Source organism: Liolophura sinensis, chromosome 1 (genome assembly GCF_032854445.1).
Source record: "Liolophura sinensis isolate JHLJ2023 chromosome 1, CUHK_Ljap_v2, whole genome shotgun sequence".
NCBI classification, from domain to species: domain Eukaryota; kingdom Metazoa; phylum Mollusca; class Polyplacophora; order Chitonida; family Chitonidae; genus Liolophura; species Liolophura sinensis.
Genome location: NC_088295.1, coordinates 82,358,514 through 82,384,187, shown reverse-complemented (window position 1 = coordinate 82,384,187; position 25,674 = coordinate 82,358,514). Strand labels below are relative to the sequence as shown.

General features: G+C 38.1%; 1 protein-coding gene across 1 annotated transcript; it reads right to left on the bottom strand.

The window, feature by feature from the left end:
- Nucleotides 1–2,103: 2,103 nt before the first annotated feature.
- On the bottom strand, nucleotides 2,104–25,661 carry LOC135464691 (serine/threonine-protein kinase 11-interacting protein-like). The gene is made up of 22 exons (XM_064742193.1): nucleotides 25,210–25,661; nucleotides 23,387–23,583; nucleotides 22,366–22,533; nucleotides 21,790–21,897; nucleotides 20,473–20,544; nucleotides 19,489–19,618; nucleotides 18,917–19,020; nucleotides 17,439–17,528; nucleotides 16,998–17,039; nucleotides 16,490–16,757; nucleotides 15,309–15,707; nucleotides 14,087–14,370; nucleotides 13,601–13,672; nucleotides 12,637–12,751; nucleotides 11,863–12,058; nucleotides 10,458–11,535; nucleotides 9,182–9,282; nucleotides 8,641–8,828; nucleotides 8,052–8,234; nucleotides 7,306–7,475; nucleotides 6,232–6,417; nucleotides 2,104–5,847 (listed from the first exon to the last, which is right to left on the bottom strand). The coding sequence occupies exons 1-22, from the start codon at nucleotides 25,280–25,282 to the stop codon at nucleotides 5,842–5,844; spliced, it is 4,230 nt and encodes a 1,409-aa protein (XP_064598263.1). The 5' UTR covers nucleotides 25,283–25,661; the 3' UTR covers nucleotides 2,104–5,841.
- Between the last annotated feature and the right edge of the window lie 13 nt (nucleotides 25,662–25,674).

Here is a 25,674-nt window from a genome sequence, read left to right as displayed (position 1 = left end):
AAAGAAAACTATTCTTGAACCTTGCGTTAACCACCAATCAAATAAATAAATGGTGATTGGTCAAAATTACCAGTACTCGGTGGATTTCACCATGATTTACGAAGCACGATGACCTTAAGCTTGCAGTAATTAACTTTTTCGTTTTCTTCCTTGTTTACAGGAGGCAGTGCGTGGAGGCGCAGAACTTCACTTCAACCTGAACTATTTTCTGGTTGGAGAGGCCCGAGCTAGGAAAACGGAGAAACCATGTGTAGCGCTGAGCCATGGGCGCGATAAAAACACTGTCAACTTTGATTTCTTCTACCAAATAAGAGAAAAAGTCAGAGTCAGAGTCAGGCTGTTTCCGGTAAGTTATATTTATTTAGCTTTCTGTCACACAGAAATCATAATAATGATTATCTCAAATTTTTTGTAGAAAACTATCTATGATTACCTTGAGTGACACTGAACTATCAATAATTTCGCTTGCGCAATCACCTAATTGCAAAAATTGATTGTGAACATTTTGGATTTTAAACCAGCCAACTGCAAATAATATTTAGTAGTAGATGTTAACCGCGTTTGTAAATAGTTCCCATGGGTGTCTAACTCACATCATCTGCTCCAAATATTTATATCTGTAACTCTGAACACCCAATCCTCCATCTGCGAATTGGTATCTGTCCCAGTCGTGAGTTCCACCAAAACGTAGGCCTACATGTAGTCGTCACATATTGCCTAAGGTCTTCAGATGTATTAGTTTGAATGGTGCAAAGTTGTAGCCACACAAGTAGCTCGCAATACCGATAATTGTCCCTCCAACACATATATCATACTGATTTGTTTTGTTTTACTATTGTTGTAGTTACTAAATGATAACAATTTGTTTCTTTTTTTCATTCCATAGCCCAAATTTAAGTTTGAATTGAGATGGTCAAAGAAGAAGGTCTGGGCTCCGAGTTCTCTGAAATGGACGCTGGTCGCCGCCAAGAAGAGCAAATTGTTCTCCAATTGCAGAAATAAATGATTTTGTGTAATTTTGTTAGCTGTTTTTGATCGGATGTCATCTGCTTGACAAAGCATCCCAGTGTCAAGTAGGCCTACGCTATTTCCCACGGGTGTGATCTTCAATTTGTCAAAAGGCAATACTACTACACTTCCCACAAGTTCTGTTTACAGTAAAGGATAGTATTCAAAATACAAAAAGTTTTCCTTTCATAGACAGTGTTTTTTATGGTTCAGCAATAATGATTAGGCTACATTAGGCTGCAGTCATATATTTTGCATTCTTCAGAGGGTCATCGATGCCTTTTGGAGTTCTGCACCCAAGTATGCTTCTGTCTACACAGATTGACAGTCAGAAATTCGGTTTTGGTGTCTACATCGGCACCACCCTAATATTGATGGATGCTTGGAAGGTTACCCCCGACACAGACACAGAGAAACTATTCATTTGATTCAACACCACAATCAAGAATTTCTCACTTAAACACTATGCGGGTCTGTTCAATTACCGGAGGGATCAGGATTGTCTAATATAAACTTTAGTACTTGCACAGACTTGCAGGCCATATTTGCGAAAAGGACAAGTGATCTCCAACGATATACAAGACTGACCCAACTAACGCCGTGGGTAGCTTGTTGCTACCAAGCCACCATGAACAATTAGGGGCTTCCAGTTGGAACTCTTTCGTTGTCAAAGGTACAAACAGTCCTACCGTGTCATGTGACTTGTGAAAAGTGCTAGGCTACCCATGTTGACGTTAATTTACTAATCAACTGTCAGACTCTGATGCAGAGGCACAATTGCCAGCTTTTCCCTTTAAGAACAAAGCGTTCAAACTCGAAACTCCCCTAGTGACGCACTGTCTATTAATCAATGCGTGAAATAAAGCGTTTATTTATTTAATTGGTGTTTTGCTCCGCACTCAAGAATATTTCACTTTCTAGACAACGGCCAGCACTATCGTGGGCGGAAACCTGGCAGAGCAGAGGTGGGGGAACCGGGGAGGAAACCAGCATGAGTTGGACTTAACTCCAAGCAACAAAAGAAATACATAACCCATTAAATGATTAATACTGTCTAAGTAGTACATGTATATATACAAAAGACGCAATGATTTATCAAAATGTATCGATTTATTCTCCACTGGGTTCACATAAACATACTTTAACAGAAAAACAGAAATGCCATACAACTGCTTTACACCAGAGCCACATGTGTAGCACAATATGCAGCAATCACAGCATGATATCTGCCTAACATGGCTGAAGCTTTGTTAACAGTCCGGTTGGGGTAAAATGTGTGCATGATTTCATACAAAAGATATTGTGCTAAAACACTGCATAACGTTCGAGTATCTCGGTGTACATACACAGGCACAGAGATTGCATAGAAGAGGACAGCTTGTTGTTCCTCAGATACATGTGTTTGGCTCACATTATGTACATGTCATATACAGGCTAAACACACATCAATAAAAACACTGTACACAAAGAATGGAATTACATCTTATCTGTACACTCATTCTCTACGAGAAAATGTCAACACACACACAATGTGCACTCTTCCCGTAACCGATTTCATTTAAAACTTCATGCATCTGGCAATCATGACAGTACAAGTACCGACACCCAAAGGAATGACTAGGCTTCAAGTTGTATGCAAACCAGTAAATAAATGAAAAGGTCCTCAAACTGACTAACATATGGGTATATTTTATACAGCATCAGTGCCAAAAAGTTGCACTCTGCTGTGACAATGGAAACAGCGCACATGTATCTTCACTGACACAACAATGGGGTTAAACATACAGGTGTATGGATCACACAGAGGAGATGCAAGAAATGTTCACGTAGATGCACGTGTCATTATGTTAAGCCTGACGCTACAACATACATATAACTATGTTAACTCCAGTACTATAACATATGTACAAATATGTTAAGAAGGCGAAACGGGAGATTTTTATTAAAAATTGGGTAGAACAAATTCAATTCAAAACTTTGCTATTATTTTAAAATAGCCAAACATATTACCATTTCACAAAATACGAGTCTTGCCTGTGCAGGTCTTGCTGTTCAAAATCAGTAGTACTGTTCCTAATATTTATGAAGTGGGTCGCTTTACAGGTTTTTTAACCTTAAGAATCGGTGTAACACTAAAAGGTACAGGTATGAGTCTGATATTTACAAAAGAAATAATTTGAGCCATTCTTGGTAAATCGATTTGATTTGATTACCAAGGATGGGCTCTTTGTCAACATTCTCTGGTATAGCATCTGGTACTATAATATATGTGCTGCTATGTTAACTCTGGTACTACAATGTTCATTAATCAAAAGCATTAATAACCTGATACAGCATACATGTATATATAAGTATGTTAATTCTGGTACTAGAATGTATACTGATCAACATGCTAACTGCTCAGTTAATTACAAATACTATAATGTATATGTATCATATACAACATGCCTGGTACTACAACAATACTACCCAAATAGCTGGGAGTATTGCCGTATTATAGAGTATTTTATCAAGGGCTCGAAGGGCCGCAAACAATGAATTATTCAGCAAACTGAAAAACACTTGAGCTTCTAATCACTGGTAACTTTGACATGCTGCAGAGCATAGAGACTCTGGTTGACCAGGAGTGAATGTACTGGCAGTATATGTGAATTTGCCCCTCAACCTTCTCCCCACCCACATCGTTTGACTTCCCGAGGGCATATTAAGCATAAAGTACTAGATACATACACTTAATACACCTGCTTGCAGTGGTTATTCTGCACAGGAGACAGAATGACTGCTGCGTGTATGCTGGTCATGAGCTGAGGATGGAATCATGCATAAAGCCATGTCTATTTGCGATTTGTCATATCAAGTAAAAAATTATTTGTTAAGCATTCCTAGCGGGTAATGACAAGCATTTATAGTCTGTATGATAAATGTGACAGAAATTGGAGCCCAGAAGAATGCATACAGCACATGTATAATGACACACTTGTATATGTACATGATTCTGCTCCAAAAATGATACTCTTATACAGCCTAAAGCACTGCCAAGTACTAATAGTTAAAGTGCTACCTACATAATGAAAGCCACATACAACGTATCTACATGTACATAGGGATAGACAGCATTCATGATACTCAGCCAACATTAGTGCTAGTGGCCATCAATTATTTAATATATTGTAGTCGGCCTATAAACTTCATAGTGAGGGGTTTAAAATGAAAATTCTGATGCCAACGCTGAATTTTTCTGAAAAAAGGAAAGAAGCCCTATAAGCTGAAAAAATCAATCAGAATGAAGAAAAATGTACCACTTGAAAAAAAGCTAAACTTAATACAGGTGAAACACAGTAGTTGTAAAATGACAGAAGGCAGAGTTGTTACTTCCTCATGAAGATTATTTACAAGTCCTTGACTGGTGGATTTGGAATCTTTCTTGTGCTATACTACAGATCAAGCATAAGTTCACACAGTGTGAATCCAAAATGGCTTTGGTACCAAGACTAGGGCAGTTTGATGACGCTTAAATCAACTAGTTTTCCATGATTTGAAGACATGGAATAGAAAAGACATGGAGTAGACGAGACATGGAGTACACAAGACAAGGAGTCTGGATGCCGACAATCTAATGACATGGTAAGCCCTGGGTGTACTATTGTGCAAGTAAATGAGGTCACAACTATGTAAAATATATATGGAAATTTCTTCTCATCAAAAACTTCTAGACTAATCTGTAAGTGAATCTGAAGAAAGTATGTCACTGCTATGAACAAGACAAATCTATAGATGTTTTAACACATACAATGTACACAACTGTGTGCGAGAGAAAGGCCAAGAGCTATAAATACTGGGATTTTTTGATGATTTTTGGACATGTCATCCCATCTCATTTATGTCAAACAGTACATATCATTCACTGTTTACCTTTTGGGGTGATCTTTGATTTCAAAATGAAACATGCACCACACCCTCAAAAACAAACACACATACACACACAAATTTTGTACAGAGGAAGCCTGAGCCAGCAATTATGATAAATGCAGCCAAAAATAATAAACCTTCCAATGAATCAAAGAAAAACTGGATAATATTTTACTAACAGAAAAATGGTCATGTAAAAATAACATAAAAGTCAGCACTAACAAAACAGGACAATCTTAAAACTTGTGGACCAAATGTACTTCAGACATTTTATAAACAAACTATGTACCAAAATTTGAATTCCTATAGACTGTTCCTAAAATAGAAGTGATAGAACCTCCAGCTTAGACTGTAGACATCTTAGCAACAGAACCAGGCCTTTATGCTAGGCCTGATATGTGTGAATGAATACAGATAAAAAAAATACGACTGGATTCATAAAGGGTTAACATTACACGTATTATTGTTATTAAATAAGATGTATATTTTCCCTGTCAACAAATGAGAACAGACACTGTCGTGAATGTAAAGTAAGTTTATACATGTAACATGAAAATAACTTATATAATTAGATAAATACATGTATAAAATGCACATACGGTAAACAACCTAAAATTTCATCCAAAGAAATGCATTTTTTGGGCCAATAAATGTTCTAAAATATTACCTTTGATACTGATACTTAGATTACTCAAGCAGGAAATCATTTTACCGTCATGACCGTTCAAACAAACCTCAAAACACATTTCTAAGGTCAACTGGACTCTGAGGATCAGGCACCGATTGAAATTTTAGGTCATTTACCATAGATAGCAACTGTTAAGAATTTGTTAATAAAAGAACTTGGTAAGAAACAACTGGACACGACCACAGGTCATCATCTACCATCTGTAATGTTCTTCTCATTACACACAAAATATGCTGTCAGGTCTGAAAAAAAGAGAAGAAAAATGACAAATGACACATTTAAATTAACATCCTTAAAGTGAGTATCAAAACGGGGTTTTGGTTTGTTACAAATTACACTTGCTGGTTGGCCAACAGAGAATCTCACCTATATGTAGCTGATATTTTTTTTTTGTTTTTTTTTTACCAACATGATTATTGTTTATTTGATGTTTGCATGAAGTTTTACTTCACTATAAGAGGGATACGCTCCTAAAGCATAGCGAAGCATCACTGCAAGCAGAGCTGATTGCATTAATTCGCCGTGGTAGTTTTGTGCATATTACACACAATCGCTCTGTAAATTATGACTGATGTTATAAGCATGAGTAATGTTTGGCAGCAAGACTGTCGTCTCACATTCCTCACCTGTAACGATACAGAGCTGACCTCTAGGTCAACACCAAACTCTGCCTCCCATGGATCTTTAATCCATTTGACCAATGACTGCACGCCATTCGCTGTCTCCATGGAAACGCACCACTCAAGCTCCTCCCCTGATTCCTCATCATAAAAACACAATGTCACTTTCATAGCATCCTCTGCACAATATTGCTGTAAAAATGTGTGATAGAAATGAAACATGAATACTGCTATCTCAAATGAATCTCTCAAACATGTCCAAACTATACTGAGATGGCACCCAAAAAAATAATTTTTTTCAAAACTTTTGAAGATGCAACACAACAACATACATGCTCACAGTTGATTAAAAAATGAGGTAACTAATCACCATAATTTGTTTAGCTATATTTATCAAAATCAATGCAGAAAACCAAAGGCTTCACAACAGCGAAAGCTTGGTTCAATGGTCTGCTACCAAACTTGGAAATAAAGGCATTTAATTGTTTTAATTCAGTACAAATATAGTTTATCTAGTCCTGCATTCAAGTTCATGAATCTCAAAAGTAACAAGATATATTGAAATTGTACATTCATAATGTGAAATATCAAATTCAGAGAAATGTCAAATCAGTAAATTTTAAAGTGAGGAAAATAATTAAAAACTGAGCAGCTTTCAAAGGCACTCACAATTTGGATAACATTGCACCCCCTTCCTCCAACTTTGATGAGAGGGTTACAATAAATTATGAACAGTTTAGAAAGGCTCTCACAATCTGGATAACATTGTACTCTATCCTGCCAACTTCAGTGAGGGGGTTATAATAAATTATGAACAGCTTAGAAAGGCTCTCACACTGGATAACATTGTACTCTATCCTGCCAACTTCAGTGAGGGGGTTACAATAAATTATGAACAGTTTAGAAAGGCTCTCACACTGGATAACATTGTACTCTATCCTGCCAACTTCAGTGAGGGGGTTATAATAAATTATGAACAGCTTAGAAAGGCTCTAACAATTTTGATAATATTGCACCCCTTTCCTCCAACTATGATGAGAGGGTTATAATAAATTATGAACAGTTTAGAGAGGCACTCACAATCTGGATAACATTGTTGATATTCTGTCGCTGTATCAGTGTGAACTGTGAGCCCTTTATGTCTGGACTGAGAGGGGCCTGGAGCCGAGGCAATGGCCACTGGTGATTCTCTATTATCATGTAAATGTCTGTGTCTGTTACCACCAATCCAACAGGCATCTGCTCTGACTCTGCACAACATCAAACAGGAAACATTTATCTTTACAAGGGGAGTTCAGAGTTCGAGCTCTGTTGACAGTGAAGGTAAAAACAGTCCTGCTGTGCCATGCGACTTGTGAAAAGCGTTAGGTAACCTCTTTAGACATCACTGTACTGATCACTTGTATCACCATGTTTTAGAGTCCACAACAGTTCAGATCCACAATTTTCCTCATTGTTTATCTCCTCTAATTAACTTTTGATGAAACTTTTTTCAGACGCTCAAGTTATAGTAAATGTGATCGCGCAACAGTTGTCTGACATTTTGGATAGGTCACATGATAAAGTAGGACTTTTTTAACTTTAGCAATAAAAGAGTTTGAACCAGAAACTCTCTTATTGGTGCTTCACATAGTCATCAAGATGGAAGTGGGGGTTTGGTAATGGGTCATTTTCCACTATCCTGTCACCCTCTCTGGATGGGACAGAGTTGTTTTCTAGATGAAGGTCTAGAGGAGAACAATTCTGAATAAAACAAGTTTATACTTTGAAATAAAAATGTATTATTAATACTATATATACATGTACATATCTATTTAAAAACGTACCTTTAACTAAGTAGCCTGTAACATAATTAAATGGTTGGGAGGATTCCCCTGCCTCTAGAGCCCCTTCTCCATCCAGCTCATCTGAACCAATCAGAATTTGCTGATACAAGTTTTCTATGGTTACAGGGTCATCATCCTTCAGAGAAAGGTCAACACTGTCACAGCCTCGTGATTCCAGATAATCTGGTGCAGAATAAAACATAATACAGTCATCATTATTTATAGCATCTAATTGTTACTCTAAACTTCCAAAATTTACTTTCCAACATTTGCTTCCACAATATAAAGTTCTTCATTTTTGATATGCCAACAATGGACTCATACAACATGTATGCTTTATATTTCTGTATATTATTGAGGTCACAAAAGGTATTTCATGCAAAAATTCAAAGCAAAAGTGGTCTGAACTCTTATGTCATGCCCCAATTTTGCATCTAAGTTATACAGCTTAAGAGTTATTCCCCTTGCTCTGCAAATCCATGTCTTTTCTTGACGCGTGTTTTACACCATACTCAAGAATATTTCATTCATATGGTTACAGCCAAGGGTAAACCCATGACCACTGTGTACTTCATAAGTGAATTCCTACCTTTGACTAGTTGTAGGAAGGTCTGACAGCGACCCCTGTCTCTGACAATGAAGGTATAGCTAGAGCAGTCTGTGTCAAACTCCAGTCGGAAACTCTGTTTGCCAAGGCCCATGTCGACGTGCTGGAGCTCAGAGTGAGGCTGCGCCTCGATGCACCGTAACCAGGACTTGGGTTCACTTTCCTTCTTTCTGTAATCATGCAAACTGACATGCATGTAACCATGCTTACCATCTACTGATCATTTCATCAGCTGAACTTCAATGTAACAAGACAATTTTTGTGTGTCTTTCAGCACTCTAACAATTCACATTTTAGCACTGCACTATTTGTAAAACTCTCTTCAGTTTATGATAAGTATACTTTTGCCTTATCCTACAGAAATTATTTCACGACCATGTCCTAATACTTAAATAAAGATCAGCAAATGTTTCTTTCTATGAGCATCAACAAATTTCGTTTTTACAGGAGTGCAGCCAAATGGATACGATGCATGATACATGTAACGGTGTTCTGTGGGTACATGTTACAGACTTGTCTTTACCTCTTCACATCTCTAAGGATTTTCAGGATGTAGAAGTTCTCTGATGTAAGTAACAGAATCCCAGGGAATTCCTCCTTCATCATGTACTGTGCCACATCACACTACAACACAAAATGCAGGCTTCATACAATTCTGGACTTGTTCACCGGCTTGTATGTGACATGAATATGAATTTTTCCTACTCTCTTTTAAACAATTGTCTACTATTTTTTAATCAGGGTGTGCGTGTTTAATGGTTAAACACCGCCGTGGTGGTGTTTGTTGTGTAACCTGATACCTCTGAACCTTGTTTTGTACCCAGTCAAATCCCCCAAATGCTGCAGCATCCTCTGGAGAGATCATGCATTTTAGACCAATCAACAGCAGGCTTAGGTAACTTCAGTTTACCTCGTTACTTCACTACTGCGTATGTATGACGTTGTGGCTTATTGTTGCGTGAAAGTTTACTCTACAAGTATTATGTCAAGTATTATGACGTTATACCGCTTGGCTCACAGTGAAACAAATATTTCTTTTTTCCACTTCATAACATCTGGGTGTAAAATATCAAAAATGAAAGAGCAAAAACACGATATGATTTAACTGCCAAATAACAGATTTATCACTGAAGGAAATTCTGATAGTTTGCCTTCATATTAATCATAAAAGCAAGTCTGAGAAGCAAAACAAATCTAAGAAGTAAACAAACCCCAATTCTTTTAGTTGTAGAAATAAATAGCATGAACTGATATTCTTCTGGAGATAAATGTACCAGCCAGTGTGTTGCGTGACACACTCAATGTTTTTTGAAAGGTCATCTCTATTTAATAAGTACTTGTACATGGGCAGGGTAGAATCTCAAACATACTGGATACCATAGATTATTATTTTCTCTCATACACAATGCCACGAGAACATGCTATACAACATAATATGCTCACTCAGGACATTTTTATTAGACTGTCAGATGAGTGATGGAAGCACTCAAGGTGCATCAAGCAAACAACTTTCTGGCAAAAAAGTGACAACTTTTCTCTTGTGGCATCTCTTCTTAATGCCACACTAATTTAATTGTTCACTTCCACATTTACAATAACAGTCAGTTTTATGGGTTGGGGAAACCAATGCCTCATGAACTACTACAGCACCGGAATCTAGAAATTCCCTGCCCTAGAATGGTATTAAGTTGCAACTTGTGAGCCAACATGAAGAGTCACTGCAAGTAATTAATTACATAATCAGAAATTGATACAAAAAGTTAGTACATTTTTATTTAGGTAAAGAAGTGGGCACACACCTGTATCATACACACACACTCCTCAGACTCCTTCAGCAGGGACATGTGAAAGTGTAGCTTCAGTCTGTGGTCTAACTCAGTGAAGTCTGTGTCACATCCATGCCGCTTCTCCTCAGTTACACTTGGCACATTCTTGTTTGACTTGGCTGGGGGAATCCCCTGATCTTCGCGGGAATCCCCATTACAATCTGTCAGAGAAGCTGAGTAAGAATCTACAAGAAAACTGGAGCTATCACTGGGATGACCCGTCAATGTGCTTGTGTTGTCTGAGACAGAAGCAGGGTTTTTCACATCCATACCACTGTCATTATCAGGTATAGGCTCAATAGACTGCTGCTTTGTCACTGCCTTACCAGGACTGTCATATATACTCAAGTCCCCATCTGCCTCATTGGATGGTAAAGACGCATTCACCAAGTCTGAGAGAAGATCTGTGTGGGGTGGGGCAGAATTAATAGAGTTCTCATACACACTGGACACCATGCTGTTACATACACTGAGAGACAGAGGAGACTGGATGGGGTCAGTCCCCTGACCATTCGCAAGTCTGTCCACATTCTCTTCTCCATTTTCAGTAGCCCTCAGATCAGAGGCCACTTCCTCAGTACAAACAATTTTCTCCAGAATAGGAGACACAGTTCTGCCCACAAGCAGACTTGTCCGTGCCCTCTCCTCTTCCCCACCTGTCACGTCCCTCTGCCCAGAGTCAGTGAGGGTGTATACGCTGCCCTCACTCGGGTTACTCAGGATTGCAATGTCACTCCCTGTAGAGTTTTGTCGTGACCTGAAGTCGGACCAGCTGGCTACCCGAGTCTCCCTCTTCAGCCCTGTTCCTCCAACACCTGTAGATACCTCAGCTTCTCTGCCCACAGAGTGACCATTCTGCAACCACCCCACACCTGAAGTCTTCGAATAGACTGGTGCTATTCGTGGTGATCTCACTATTGGTGATATGACAGAGGTGGTTGGCATGATGGCAGGTAAGGATGCTCTTTTCTGGGATGAGATAACGTGATGCAGGTCCTTGTTTTCAAATGACCCAATAGTGAAGACCACCTTAGGGGAGTTGTTGTTCGATCTGTAAAAGAGGCAAATAATGTGAATGTTCATTGTTTATTTGACAAACTATACTACAACACAGACAAGTGCATATTTAATAATGCTTCAAATCTTACTGTGTGTTCAGGTTAGGGCAAATATGGAAAATCTGTTTAATTTGCAGCCTTAATTTATAAATACAGTATGGACTTACACAATAGAATAATTTTAAAAAACAATGACTTTCCATAAATTAGAAGGAACTTTTCATTTTAATTATGACTACATTTTTCAGAATATGGCTTCGAACATTTCAAGCCAATTCTTGGTATATTTGTAACATCTTTAAATGCACAACAATTCTCACCCATCCTGTGTTGTACTTTGTTTGACTGGCTTCAAAGGAGATGAGGTATCCAGGGGCCGAGCATCCAGCAACTTGGGCAGAGACCCAGCAGGGGTGGTTGACTTAGCACTGGAGGCTAACTCTGTCAGTGGTAACTCCATTTCCACCACCATCTCACTGCCACACTTAGGGCAGCTGTATGCCTCATACAGTGCATCTGTCACAAACAAAGTACGTCATCATATACTTAGTATTATATATGCATGAACATTTACAGTATATTCTACATGGGTAGGTATGGATACTGTAGAATCTATGGATAGCAACTCAATTTATTCTGTATAACCAACAATTTGCTACAGATGAATTATTTGGTACAGAACATCATTATCAAGGACACAAATGTTACACTTAAAGGATAAATAAAGATGTTATCGATCGACAGTGCTTCATTCTATCAGCTTACAAAACATCTAAACCAGACATCTCAGTACAATCCATATGTACTTGTATATCTGGGTGGTTGTACCTGGGCCAATAGGCCTTCTGAGAAATAACATATAAACAATAACTAAACTACTTTAGTTTAAGAGAGATTATTAAAGACATCAGTAGGACCAACAGTCAAGACAGTAGCCACATGTATTGTTTGATTTGGCTTTCCATCAAAATACAATCTCCAAATCAAAATGTGTCTCAAATACAAAAGCAAACTTTCACAGAAAAATGCTGAGTATGCATGCCATGAACAAATAAGTGAGACAAACGAAGAAATGCTATTGAGGTATGTATTACTTGTATTGCTGGCAGCTGGACTAGAGGACATGGTGTCATCTCCTGTCACCTGGTCCGTGTTCTTTATCACCACCTTTGCCTGAGACTTCACAAAGTCTGCAGAACACTTTAGACACTGAAATAAGGAATGGATACTTTACAGTACAATGGAAATAGATCATTCTTACACATTTGGTTCTATTTGCACCCGTTATGTCTTCATTTTCCAAAGTATAACTCAGATAACAGGCTTAAGTGTATTGGTAGAAATATTTTGCTGACTGGTATTACTTTATGTACCTATCTGAAGGGATGCATGTATAATTGTTACTTTTTCTAAATCTGGTAATGTTAAATGTGAAAATGGGGTGAAAAAGGGGTGAACATGGATGTAGCTGAAAAAGTTTCAGCTGCTATTATTCATTGACATTCTGAAGGTGAAAACAGTGCACATGGACATTTTGTTATATTGCATAGTTAAAAAAAATGGTGAACTGCAGATGCTTTTAATCACAGAAATATTTGTCATCAACAGACATCTCCTGTTATTGTATAAAGCCGTGGAAGTTTCCTTTATGAAAATAATTCACTGAGTACTGATGTAAATATTAAAAATTATCCAGTGCAACACTGTATGGAAAATATCCTTCGTTTGACTATGTTTGTTTTTAGAACGTCAAGACATCATTTATGTTTAGAATAAATTAACAGTTTTTGTGACACTGTTGATGGTCTTGTGAATGAGCCATGGCTGTTTTGAGGTCACAACATTATGCAATCAATGGGGAACAAACCAAGACGTTTTGAGCTGAATGCAGACTTATATCTTTGCACAGTTCATTTCTAGATAAAAAGTAAGCTACAAATTGTATCCAAGTATACAAAATTACAGAAAAATATAACACAATTATCGCCATGTAGTCAGTCTGGTAAAACCTTTCCACTTCACATTTAATCAAATATGTATATAACCTGAAGTCCTCACATGTAGTTGTGGTTTCAGCTTTTCCTTCAGTTGTTTTGCCTCCACAACGGGTTGGAGAAGTGCCTGAAATTCCTGGACGAAATTTAAAACAGATCTGTTATACTTGGAGTAAACACATACTGCAGGTATATCTATGTATGCTACCAATCATAGAGTCACAGACAAATTTGCACGAAACTCAAATAAAGTTAGCACGACCATTCAATACTATCAGACTGTATTTACATGGTAAGGTAAAGTATTTAGCTGGAAGGGGATAAACAATATACATGCATGGCAAATTGAGTTTCTAAAAAGAAATTGGTTTGAAAAACCCCTGGCTGAGAGATAATAATGATCAGCCTATCTCTTGTACACATACAATGTACCTGCATACATTCCTCTTATGTAATTACCTCTATTCATTACTCAATTCTAAATTTATTAAAATTTTGAAACAATTTTTTAAGAGCAAAGGTTGCTATTGGATGATTCACACACGTGTACCTCTGCATTGGTCTCATCTTCCATGATGTACATCCTCTCTCGCCGATCTTTACGCACATAGCCAAATGTGAGGCGGACAACTGGCATGAGTACTCCCTCCTCCATCCCACCCACTACTCTTCTCTCTGTCGTACAGTCCATGGCCTCTAATAACTTCAGATCTAGCATCTCTTTCAGTGTGCCATTTACATCCTTCTCCAGCAGGTAACGCTCATTTAAGCTCAGGAACAGCTGACTCTGCTCACTGTCATCAAGCATCACAATGAACGGTTCACTTTCATCACCTTCCAAACACAAGCAATTCACACAGTCTATTACTATTAATGATGTTCTACAACTTTTTATGTGACCATCCTTAATCCCATCATTTTTCTACATGTACTTGACTGGGTTTGAATGTCATACCCCACAGTACATCACTAATATGATGGCTGGTGGTGAAAGTAGAAGACAGACAGGAGGAAACTTCCACCGTTCACCAGTTCGTTGTATCAGATTGCACGACATTATTCATTGAGGGCTGATCACATGCAGCAACAGTAACACCTTAACCACATGGGCAAACAGGGGTCCTCATAACCCATTTAATGAATAATGGTTTCATATGAGGGTTGTGAAATGCATGATTATTGGCAATCACTGCACCGTGACATGACAAATCTTGTCACATGAGCAGTGATCTTACCAGAGTGAGTGCGCACTTGGAGTTTAACTTCATACTTAACAATATTTCAGTCATATGACGACTGAGTCTTTGAGTGCTTGTAATGTGCCTCCTTGTTGCAGGAAGGATTTCCACTGCTCTTTTATCTAGTACAGCTTCACTGAGATGACTTACCAAAGACAGGTAAGCTGGCCCGCCTGAGCCATTATACTGATATGGGTTAACCAGTCGCTGCACTATCCCCGTCATGCTGAATGCCAATTGAGGAAGTCACAACTTCCTCTTTTAAGGTCTTAGGTGTGACCCAACTCAGGATTGATCCTGGATCTACGCCTCCTGAAGCGAACGCTCTATCAACTGTGCTATCAGGGCTGATAGTGACTATACCAGTACGCATCATGTGACTGATTTGTATTTACCACCAACTCAAGAACTTTTCAATGACTATGTACATGTATATAGGCATTAAAGCATGTGTACATGTACAGTACATATGTCGTCAAATACACTTATTAAAAAAGAGACATGACGTGTAGAAAAGGATAGTTGCTGGGTTACCATAGTATTCATATTGTTCACTGTCTGTTCTCTGCCACTCTATGCCATGTTCGCTGTCCAGCCTGCCCAGCCCCGAGCCATCAGTTTTGTCCAGGTCATTACCATTCTCCTCAACTGTCCCTTCCTTGTCAAACACACTCATTTTGCCAACACCTGCCTCCACCTCCCTGGCAGGGTTGTGACTCATTGACTCCACTCCAGTTTCACTGTCATTCAGGTATATATCATCTTCTGTAGTGTAGCCTGCAGGGTTAGACAATGAGCTGACTTTTGTTGCTTCCTCTGGGTTATTGTTGAAGGCCCTGAGCCAGTCCGGCCCATAGTGTTCCCTCATCACCTCAAACTGCTCTTTACTGTTCACCTGCTCCACTGCTTTCTGCTTTGGCTGTGGGGAAGGGGCTAAAAGAAAATCGAACGTCTTCAACCTTACAATATAAGAGCAATTTCAAGACTAAAATCACTTTTATATACAGTGTAGCTGTATAAAACAGCCATTTGCTCGTGCTGAAAACACTTTGTTATAGTGCATACTTCTGTGTCTTCACACGGTTCGTGATTTGGGTCATCTCAGTGACCAGACTAGTTTCCATATTTTGCTACTGTTCCTAATTACAAAGATTATAACCTGTTTAAGCAGTTTCTAAGAAACATACATGTATAATGACTTTAAATCCAGTAAAAACAATAGATTTACGCCCTAACCAAACTCAAGGGCCCCTCAACAACCTGTTTTCACAACAGTGTGTAGAACAGCAAACCAATTCATGGAGAAGTTCAATATGCTTGTTGTCACTCTTGTAGCTTTTATAACACTGATGAAGCTCTGACAGCTTGAAAAAGTTGAACTTGTCTGTTGTAATTCGGTGGAGATCACCGAGCATTGGTGAAAAAAATGCATAAAATTAACGTCCTTATCTACTAGCTTTAAGTGCCATAATACTCAGATTAATGAACCTGTTTTTAAATATTTTTTTAAACTCAATTTACCAATTCATACAGGAGGTAGCTGATTTAATAATGTGGTTCATGCCATAATAAACAGTGATGTCTTAACATTACAGATATGAAAACATTATTATTCAACAGTCAATGATAAAACACAAATTATTTAACAAATTGTTTTCAACCTTGACTTGAGTCAGCCTGAGACTTGTGGGATGACTTACTGGGGTGCCCCTCACCTCTAGAGCTGTCCTGAGATGAGACACCTGTCGTGGTGTCAGTGGATGACTCAAACTCTGTGATAAGGGCTTTTCGTGTGCGACCTTTTGCTCGAATCTTTGTTCGTTTTTTTCCAGTAGGCAAGGCGACAGGCAGTGACTGGGCTATAGGATCAGAGTCTGAGAAAGTGTATTGGTTAGCTATTTGTTGGGTGTCAGAGATGAGAGCATGGACAAGTTGTGTGGGACGACGACTGGGGCTCCTATGGACATGATGTCTCACTGTCAGCTGAAACACAAGTCATTACACCACGTGCAGAAATGAAATGTAGGTAAATATTACGAGGCAGATTCATTATAACAACAAGTTATGTGCTATATTAAAACACTATTTTTCCATTCATGCAAAATACAAGTCCATTTCACCCAAAAAAATAACTTACATAAAGTACCAGGATGATGAAGGCATAAATATTACCAAGGAAAAAGATGTGTTTTACTTTATTGACGGATCTGTTAGCAGACTTACCATTTTTTCAGCTTCAGATAATTTTTTGCCATCTAGAACGAACTGTAAAATAAACAGCAATTTTCTTCAGGTCTAAAGCGCACAAGACATGTTACAACTGATGAATTATTCTATTTATACACCAAAATAACAGAATGAATATATTTTTAAAAAAATAAAGTCATGATATTATAATTTTTAAAATTAAACATATAAAAAAGGTGAAGGATGGGAGAACTTTCGCACTTTTTGCCATCCAACTTAAGTGTTTATTTAGGCTGATTGTACAGGTCAGCCCTTTGCTGTTTAGCATGAATGACTCTTTCAAAGCTGTAGGATATACCCAGCTATCTATCCTCCAGGAAAGACATTTCTCCAATAATTATATGTATTATGTAAGATATACATGTACATTAAGTTTGTGTGCCAGAGTAGCCATAAACAGGTTTGATGTCAACATACCTTTTCCTTTGCAGCTATTGGTGATAGGTGCTGCACTGTCAGTGAGCGGTGACTTGCATGGTAAGCCAGTGGATTGCCTAGTAAACACAGCTGGAAGGGAGCAGAAACACTCTTCATAATTATATGGTGATATACATGTCACAACAAAGGGTTGGTGCAGAAGAGAATGATAAAGATGGTTTGACATAAAATATAACATGCAACGCAAAAGGCTGTCAATAATGATTGAGGTTGAAGGCCTGAGCTGAATTTTTTATGGAAATACTTAGTGCTTTTTGGCTACACTCAACAATAAATACAACAGACACATGACGCTTAGGACATCAGCCAATTACACATCATGTGCAATGCAAATGGTTATTCCCGATGGTACATTTAGTTGCCTACAACCACTGTATGAAATCAGTGGACTGGAATCAACCATTTGTATCAAATGCAACAAAAAATGTGTACAACCATTAGTAGCAATGGTATATTTTGGGTGGGGTTGCTTACATGTATTATCATGTTTGTTCATGATAGATCAGTGTGCTTCGGCTACTGTAAGTTTAGCATTTTTCAAGTGAAAAATTTTGAAGGATTCTGATTTATTCAATCACCTTATAGGTTCTCTGAACAGTTTTCTTTAGTTTTTTTTTTATAAACTTTGATTAACTTCTCATTAGAAAATCTTTGTGTGATAATATATTTTAGTAGCATGGTAATACAACATCTGGTGTTTACAATGTGTAAGTTAGTACCATATCTCGTATCTGCAGTGCACTCTGGACTTACCAGAACTCTGATACTGGTGTTTTTATGATGTACAATATATGTATACCATTTTGTGCTAAGAGTGCATCTAGGACCTCAAGGTCTCCTACCCAGTATTTACTGGGCATTTAAGATATACCAGGTCCAGGTTATCCTTTGTGTATAGGACATGACCTACTTGGTGCTGACAATGTGTTTAAGGCATACCAGATCCAGTGTGTTTAAGACACAACCTACATGTATTTGGTGCTGACAATGTGTTTAGGGAGTACCAGATCCAGTGTGTTTAAGACACAACCTACATGTATTTGGTGCTGACAATGTGTTTAGGGCATTCCAGATCCAGTGTGTTTAAGACACAACCTACATGTATTTGGTGCTGACAATGAGTTTAGGGTGTACCAGATCCAGTGAGTAAGACAAAACCTACATGTATTTGGTGCTGACAATGTGTTTAGGGCATACCAGATCCAGTGTGTTTAAGACACAACCTACATGTATTTGGTGCTGACAATGTGTGTAGGGCATACCAGATCCAGTGTGTTTAAGACACAACCTACATGTATTTGGTGCTGACAATGTGTTTTGGGCATACCAGATCCAGTGTGTTTAAGACACAACCTACATGTATTTGGTGCTGACAATGTGTTTAGGGCATACCAGATCCAGTGTGTTTAAGACACAACCTACATGTATTTGGTGCTGACAATGAGTGTAGGGCATACCAGATCCAGGTTATCCAGTGTGTTTAGGACATCCAGGCAAGCATGATCATACAGACAGTTATTTGTAACATCTAGCTCCTGTAAGTTGATCAAATCTTCCACCCCTACAAACAAATCAGCGGAAATTATTAAATACATGATTCAAGTCTCCCTTTTCAAAACAGTCATATGTGTTTCTTCTTCTCTAAAAACTGGACTTCAATAGTCAACATAAAACATGAGCCTTTACACTTGAGCCTTTAACAACTTCCTGGTGGGATTTTTCAGGTTTACTGGGACACAGTGAGTATTCTATTGTTTAAGTCACAATCTGGCAGGGTATTTATTACACGAGGAAGTAAGTGAAATAAAAAAACTTTTTACCAAAAGAGATTTTAAGAGGTTAATTTTCCACTGTAATATATACTTTATGGCCTATATCTTAATCAGCTGATCTTACCAGGAAATTAATTCTTCCTGATTACAGACTTCCTTACAATACAAATTCATGTTCTTCCATAAGATTTTATATCCATATCTTTGGGAAGATGATTGCATATGTTACAAATGATCAAAATTTAGTTAAGTGTTACCTTCCAGATGTTCAAGCTTGTTATTTCTTAAAATCAGAGTATTAAGTTTGGTTCTGACACTCAGAGAGAACTGTGGGACGACAGAGATCTGGTTATAACCCAGGTTGATATGCACCAGTTCTGTGAGGTACTGTGGACATAATCATTCTCCATGAGCAAATAATAATAAAAACAATATCTTTATTTATCAAAGGTCCGTCAAGTTACAATGAAAATTTTCTACCCCAAGCCCATCACAGATAAAACAATATATAGGAAGCATGTACTTTAGAGTTGAATCAAAAAAATACATCAATATATATATAAAACAAGATAAAGTATTGTGCAGTTTGAAAACTGAAGGTACATACATTCATACCTACAAAAACAACAACGCAACCAGCAGTGCTGTCCCTGTAACTGCCCCAACCAGCAGTGCTGTCCCTGTAACTGCCCTAACCAGCAGTGCTGTCCCTGTAACTGCCCCAACCAGCAGGAGATTTAAAGTAGTGGGTGCCGGCCCATTGCCGACCCCTTCCTTCCCTCCTGCTGGCTGGAACCCCTACACACATATACAGAGAACAAACCAAGTGAGTGGGAGATGGACCCTCCAACCATCCACTGTTTGGTTTGAGATTGGGATACACATGCACATGTTAGAACACACAGCCATGTCAACTCACAACGTTTCACTGGTAACATTTTTATTAGAGCAAAATCTGATTAGATGTAATGAACCGAGATAAAAGAGAATATGACTTACTTAGGCCCACATGTAAATATTCCTTAAGTAGGTACACAGTTATATATTTAATATACAAATACAAAATGGACATAACGCTGTATATGATTGTGAGATATGACTTAGACACGTAAATGTACAAAAGTGATGAAAATTTGACTGACAAATGTCCAATGCAAATGTTTACAATGGTTCTGTTACTTTATCCATCTACAACACTTACACTAATGGAAGGAAAAAAAAAGAAGACACTGAACACTGACCTGAAGATGGTTGTCTAGTTCTTCCAGATTATTATGGCTGATGTCAAAAGCTTCTAGAACTGGCAATAACCTCTGCAATTGTTAAATATAAAAACATAAATTACAGTTTAATAAGGCTTTAGTAGTTACCCTCACTTAAATGAGTGAGTGAGTGAGTGAGTGCTTGGGGTTTAACGTCGTACTCAACAATTTTTCAGTCATATGACGACGAAGGAATCATTAGGGTGCATGTACGAGTAATGTGCCTCCTTGTTGCAGGACGGATTTCCACTGCTCTTTTATTTAGTGCTGCTTCACTGAGACGACTTACCGAAGGCAAGTAAGCCGCCCCGCCCGAGCCATTATACTGATACGGGTCAACCAGTCGTTGCACTATCCCCTTCATGCTGAACGCCAAGCGAGGAAGTTACAACTTCCTCTTTTAAAGTCTTAGGTGTGACTCGATCAAGGATTGATCCTGGATCTACCGGTCCCGAAGCGGACGCTCTAACAACTGTGCTATCCGGGCCGGTTTACTTAAATGAAAAGGTGTGCGCAAAAATATGATGTGTCCATATTGTTCAGGTTAAAGAATAAGAAAATTTGGTAAAGATGAGACATCAAAATAACCATTGAAATTTACCTAATGTGTCTGTATAATGTCATTTGAATATCCTTTCACATGCCTATTATGATCAATGCTTAATAATAATAGAGTCAATCTAGCTTAGAATGTAGACAGTTCTGAAATTATCAATGAAAAATGAATGTGGGGGTGCACCGAACTAGGGAAATCTAATTAAAAAATTATCAAACAAATCACTGTCAGTCTACAAGTATGAAATTATTTTTTTTAAAAAATGGTCAGTCGATGTAATTATTGAAAGAATGTTCATTTACGTGTAATTTGATTGATCTATTCTGCTCAACTCAAGACTGGTTTATATATTTGACAGCTGCCAGAATGTTCTTGGCTTGTGACAATCCCAACAGTTTATATATTATTTGATTGATGTTTTAACATACTCAGGAAATTATATGACACCTGTCAGTCATGGGTTAAGGAAACCTGAGTAATCAGAGTATATCCACTATCTCTGGACAGATATCCGACAAATCCCTTGCCACACCAATGGGGACTGATGCAAACCTACATTTGGTAGCATGAAATGCAGTACTCAAAAATATTTTGCTCAAACAAAATAAATATATCTATACCAGAATAAATTATTGTGGGCAATCAAAACAAAAACAATTATCAACTTCATATGTAGTGATATTTTTTGGAATCAATGTTATTTGACATTTCTATAATGGAAATGTGAATGAAGAACATACCAATGATGAGTCAAGGTTAAGTATGCTGTTGTAAGAGAGGCAAATCTCCTGTAGAGATGCCCAGGACATGGCAGTACTCATGTCTCCACCACATGTCTCCAGCAAATCCTACAGAGGAAAAAATACCCAACACACATGTAGGTCTACAGTACACACTTGATCAAGCATGATAACAGTAGAAGCAACAAGATACATGTAGCTACCAGAATCGCACACTATAGAATTATACCACAGCCAAGGAAACAAGGAACAGATGAAAGGCAGGAATAAATGAATACAATAAAATTAATTTCCTTGATTAGTGTTTTGTACAAACTGAAGACAAACAGAATAGACAAAACAGTTTCAAGTCATCCGAAACCAAAACCCTGTCGATATGCCTAAAAGGCACATGTAAATTAATTTATCTATTTGATTTCTGTTTACGCAGTACTGAAGAATATTTCACTTATATGACGGCGACCAGCATTATGGTTTGAGGGAACCGGGCAGAGACAGGTGAAACCCACGACCATCCACAGGTTGTTGGCAGACCTTCTCACGTACCATGTACATTAATCAAATGGTTTTTCTCACCTGTAGTTGTGTTACGCAGCGAGTACAGGTGATGCTCTTCAACTGAGATCTTAACCTTTGAACGCCTTCTATCAGGTGAATGGGTACCTTTTTTATCTCCAGTCTCTTCAGTGATGTAAAGAATCCAATTTTGACAGCTCCTTGTATAGTTGATGATCGGTGAATAATCTGTAGAATTACATGTTTTTTTTTTTGAATTTCCCCATGTCCTGTTAAAATTTGTATCAATCTACTATGTAAAATTATACTGGACTGGTCCATTGATGTTTTATCTCAAAAGTTCTTTGCAAAATCTGGTAGTGTGTCTGTTCATCAAGGTTGTTGGTTTTGCTAGCAAGTATAGCACATTCACAATGCCTGCATGTGCAAAGGTCTGTGCAAGCAGTGGTGTACAGGTAATATATAAATATTAGCAAGAGACTATGAATATGCAGCAGAGGCACGTGTATTAACAGCAGGTTTTTTTTTTGTTTTTCATTGGTGTTTTACGCCGTACTCAAGAATATTTCACTTATACGACGGCGGCCAGCATTATGGTGGGTGGAAACCGGGCACAGCCCGGGGGAAACCCACGACCATCCGCAGGTTGCTGGCAGACCTTCCCACGTACGGCCGGAGAGGAAGCCAGCATGAGCTGGGCTTGAACTCACAGCGACCGCATTGGTGAGAGACTCCTGGGTCATTACGCTGCACTAGTGCGCTAACCAACTGAGCCACGGAGGCCCCTTAACAGCAGGTAATCCCCCTCACAGTGTTATTCCCCTCAGTGGTAAGTAATATCACATGACTGCTCACAAGTTTCATGTTTTGTCAAATACAAGGCATTTAATATTCAATACTGTCTTTCATCTTTAAGTGATAAGAAAGATAAAATCATAAAGTGAAATAAAAAAACAAATTGCCAAATTTTATTCATGCATTAAAACTGAATTTATAACCAGTCAATACTTCTAAATGTATATGAAGTATGATTACAAAAAAAAAAAAACCATTGCAATTGACATTGTATTTCACACATTACCTTGACAAACAAGGTTTTCTGCAGGAAATCTTGTAAAAACAAAACATCTCTTCGCAAATGCTCCTGTTCTTGATTGTTCCTTCGTCGCAAAAAGTCTTCATTCCTATTATGTCCCTCTGCTTCGAACATATGATGGAGAAGGCCGAGGCTTTGGGTTGTCAGAGAAAGTTTACATTCTCCGCTTAGTACCTTGTCACCTGAAATCAGAAAAAAAAGCTCTGGGGAAAAATAGCAAAAAAATGTTAACTGCTGCAGAATCTAACAAGAGTCCAGGTAAACACAACATATGCCCCAACAAATGCCTTTGTTTGAAATGTATAAAAAAAAAATACCAGCAGAAGTGTTGACAAATGGACAAATATGAGTCCTGAAACATTGGCATCTGTGTATGTATGTATGTATCCACCAAAAATTAAAACTCTACACAGAAAACTGTTGGAATTATAACCCTGACAGGAATTGGATATACGGGCAAAATCGCACACAGGACATAAAATGCTCAGCCTAATGGTGGGGGCGTATAAAAATGATCTATACCACACGCTTATGAATGTCACTGCTTTAGGACACATAATCATCATTTTATCTTTTACACCGTGCTTTCTTTCTCTGTCACTCCTAGGCATTGTTGGCATAAGAGCCTGAAGGCAAACAGCCAAGGTATCCCAGCAATCACACGCAAATGAGCGATCAGCTCAGGCCGTAAATGTGTATGCTAGCTACATGTAGCTTCAACCAACTCCAGTTTCAAATGATTTAGTTGAAAGTAAATTGATGTTTTCGGGATGAAAAGGGTTGGCCTGACACTCTACTCACCACTTTTCATTTAAAAGCATTGCTCTCTTTATTGTTTAACTTGTGGAAGCCATAAAAATGTATCAGCTAGAAAATCCTATGATATAAGGCCAGATAGACCTAGAGAATATGGCAATTTAACCTTGTACATTCTTGTACCTTGTACAGCCTGCAAGGAATTCTTATTTCCAAGTATAGGAACTGTATGTTCACTGGGTTTACTGTATTTCATCTAAAGTTTAACATTTTTCATGTGACACATTTTGCTTGATGCTGATTGATTCATTCAGCTTATAGTCCCAAGTAAGATTTTTGGGGTTAAGTTTGATTGATTTCTTATTAGAAGTGTTGGCATTAAAAGTTTCATTTTCAGACCTTTATCTGCTTCTGAATGTGCACTTTTACAGGCCAAATTTTAGGTGAAATTGGGTATGCCATTTATGTCACACATGTACTGTAAATCTAACACCACAGCTCAATGACTTGTTTTTATTCTTAATTTATTATTTTTTCCCTGTTGCCCAGGCTTAAGTTAATAATTCTTGCTGTAGGAGGGTCTGATGCTGGTGGAACTGTCAGTTACAAGCGTGTGTCTAAGACTCTTAATTCCCTGTCACACACCACTTAAAGTACAGTACATACAAGAACTTGAGAAATACACCACAGGCAACAACATAAATACATGGTATATATCAGCATGACAATTTCTTTTTTAACCATTTCAGCTACAATGTATAGAGTCTTAATGTACAAGTAGATAATGGGCCAGTTATTTGTCTATATTAAATACACAATATGTTTCATGAAGTTCATTTAGCACTGTAAAGGTATAAAGTGCACTTAGCTAAGGGCAACTTAACACTAAGTAAGCTTCATGAAACAGGCCCCCGGTAGATGTACAATTTACATGTAGACCTATACACTACCTTCGGTTGTAGACTTTGCCTAGTTCATATTGGACTGTGTAGGCCTACTGCAAAACTGTTACCGCATGCAATGGTAAAACAGGCAATGTCTGTACAACTAACCTTTGGACTGGAGAAGAGACGCCAGCTCCGACAACGTCTTGGCATCTTTTGCACGAAATCCGACAGATGCCATTTTTGTCAGCAGTATTGAAAACAAAATACAAGAAAGGAGAAAGTCTTAACGATAATCTAATAATCTAAAACATTTCATTTTGTCAATTTACTATCCCCTAGAGTCTTTCGTTAATCTTGACAGCTGGCTGTTAAACACAGGTAGCCAGATCATGATTTATTGTGTGTCGTTGTTGTTGTCAACGCTGCTATAACTCTCCGAAAGAAAGTTTTCCAATTGAATTGAAAACGATTCCACTGGTCAAGATTACTCGCAAGACTGTTACACGCCAGGCTGTAATCACCTATCTGTGAAACGAAACCCTTTAGCCCAAAACATAGGCAAACTTAACACAAAATAACTGGATGACATTGGTTGTTCATGTGACGAATTCTGGTGCCGGAAGTGTTGCG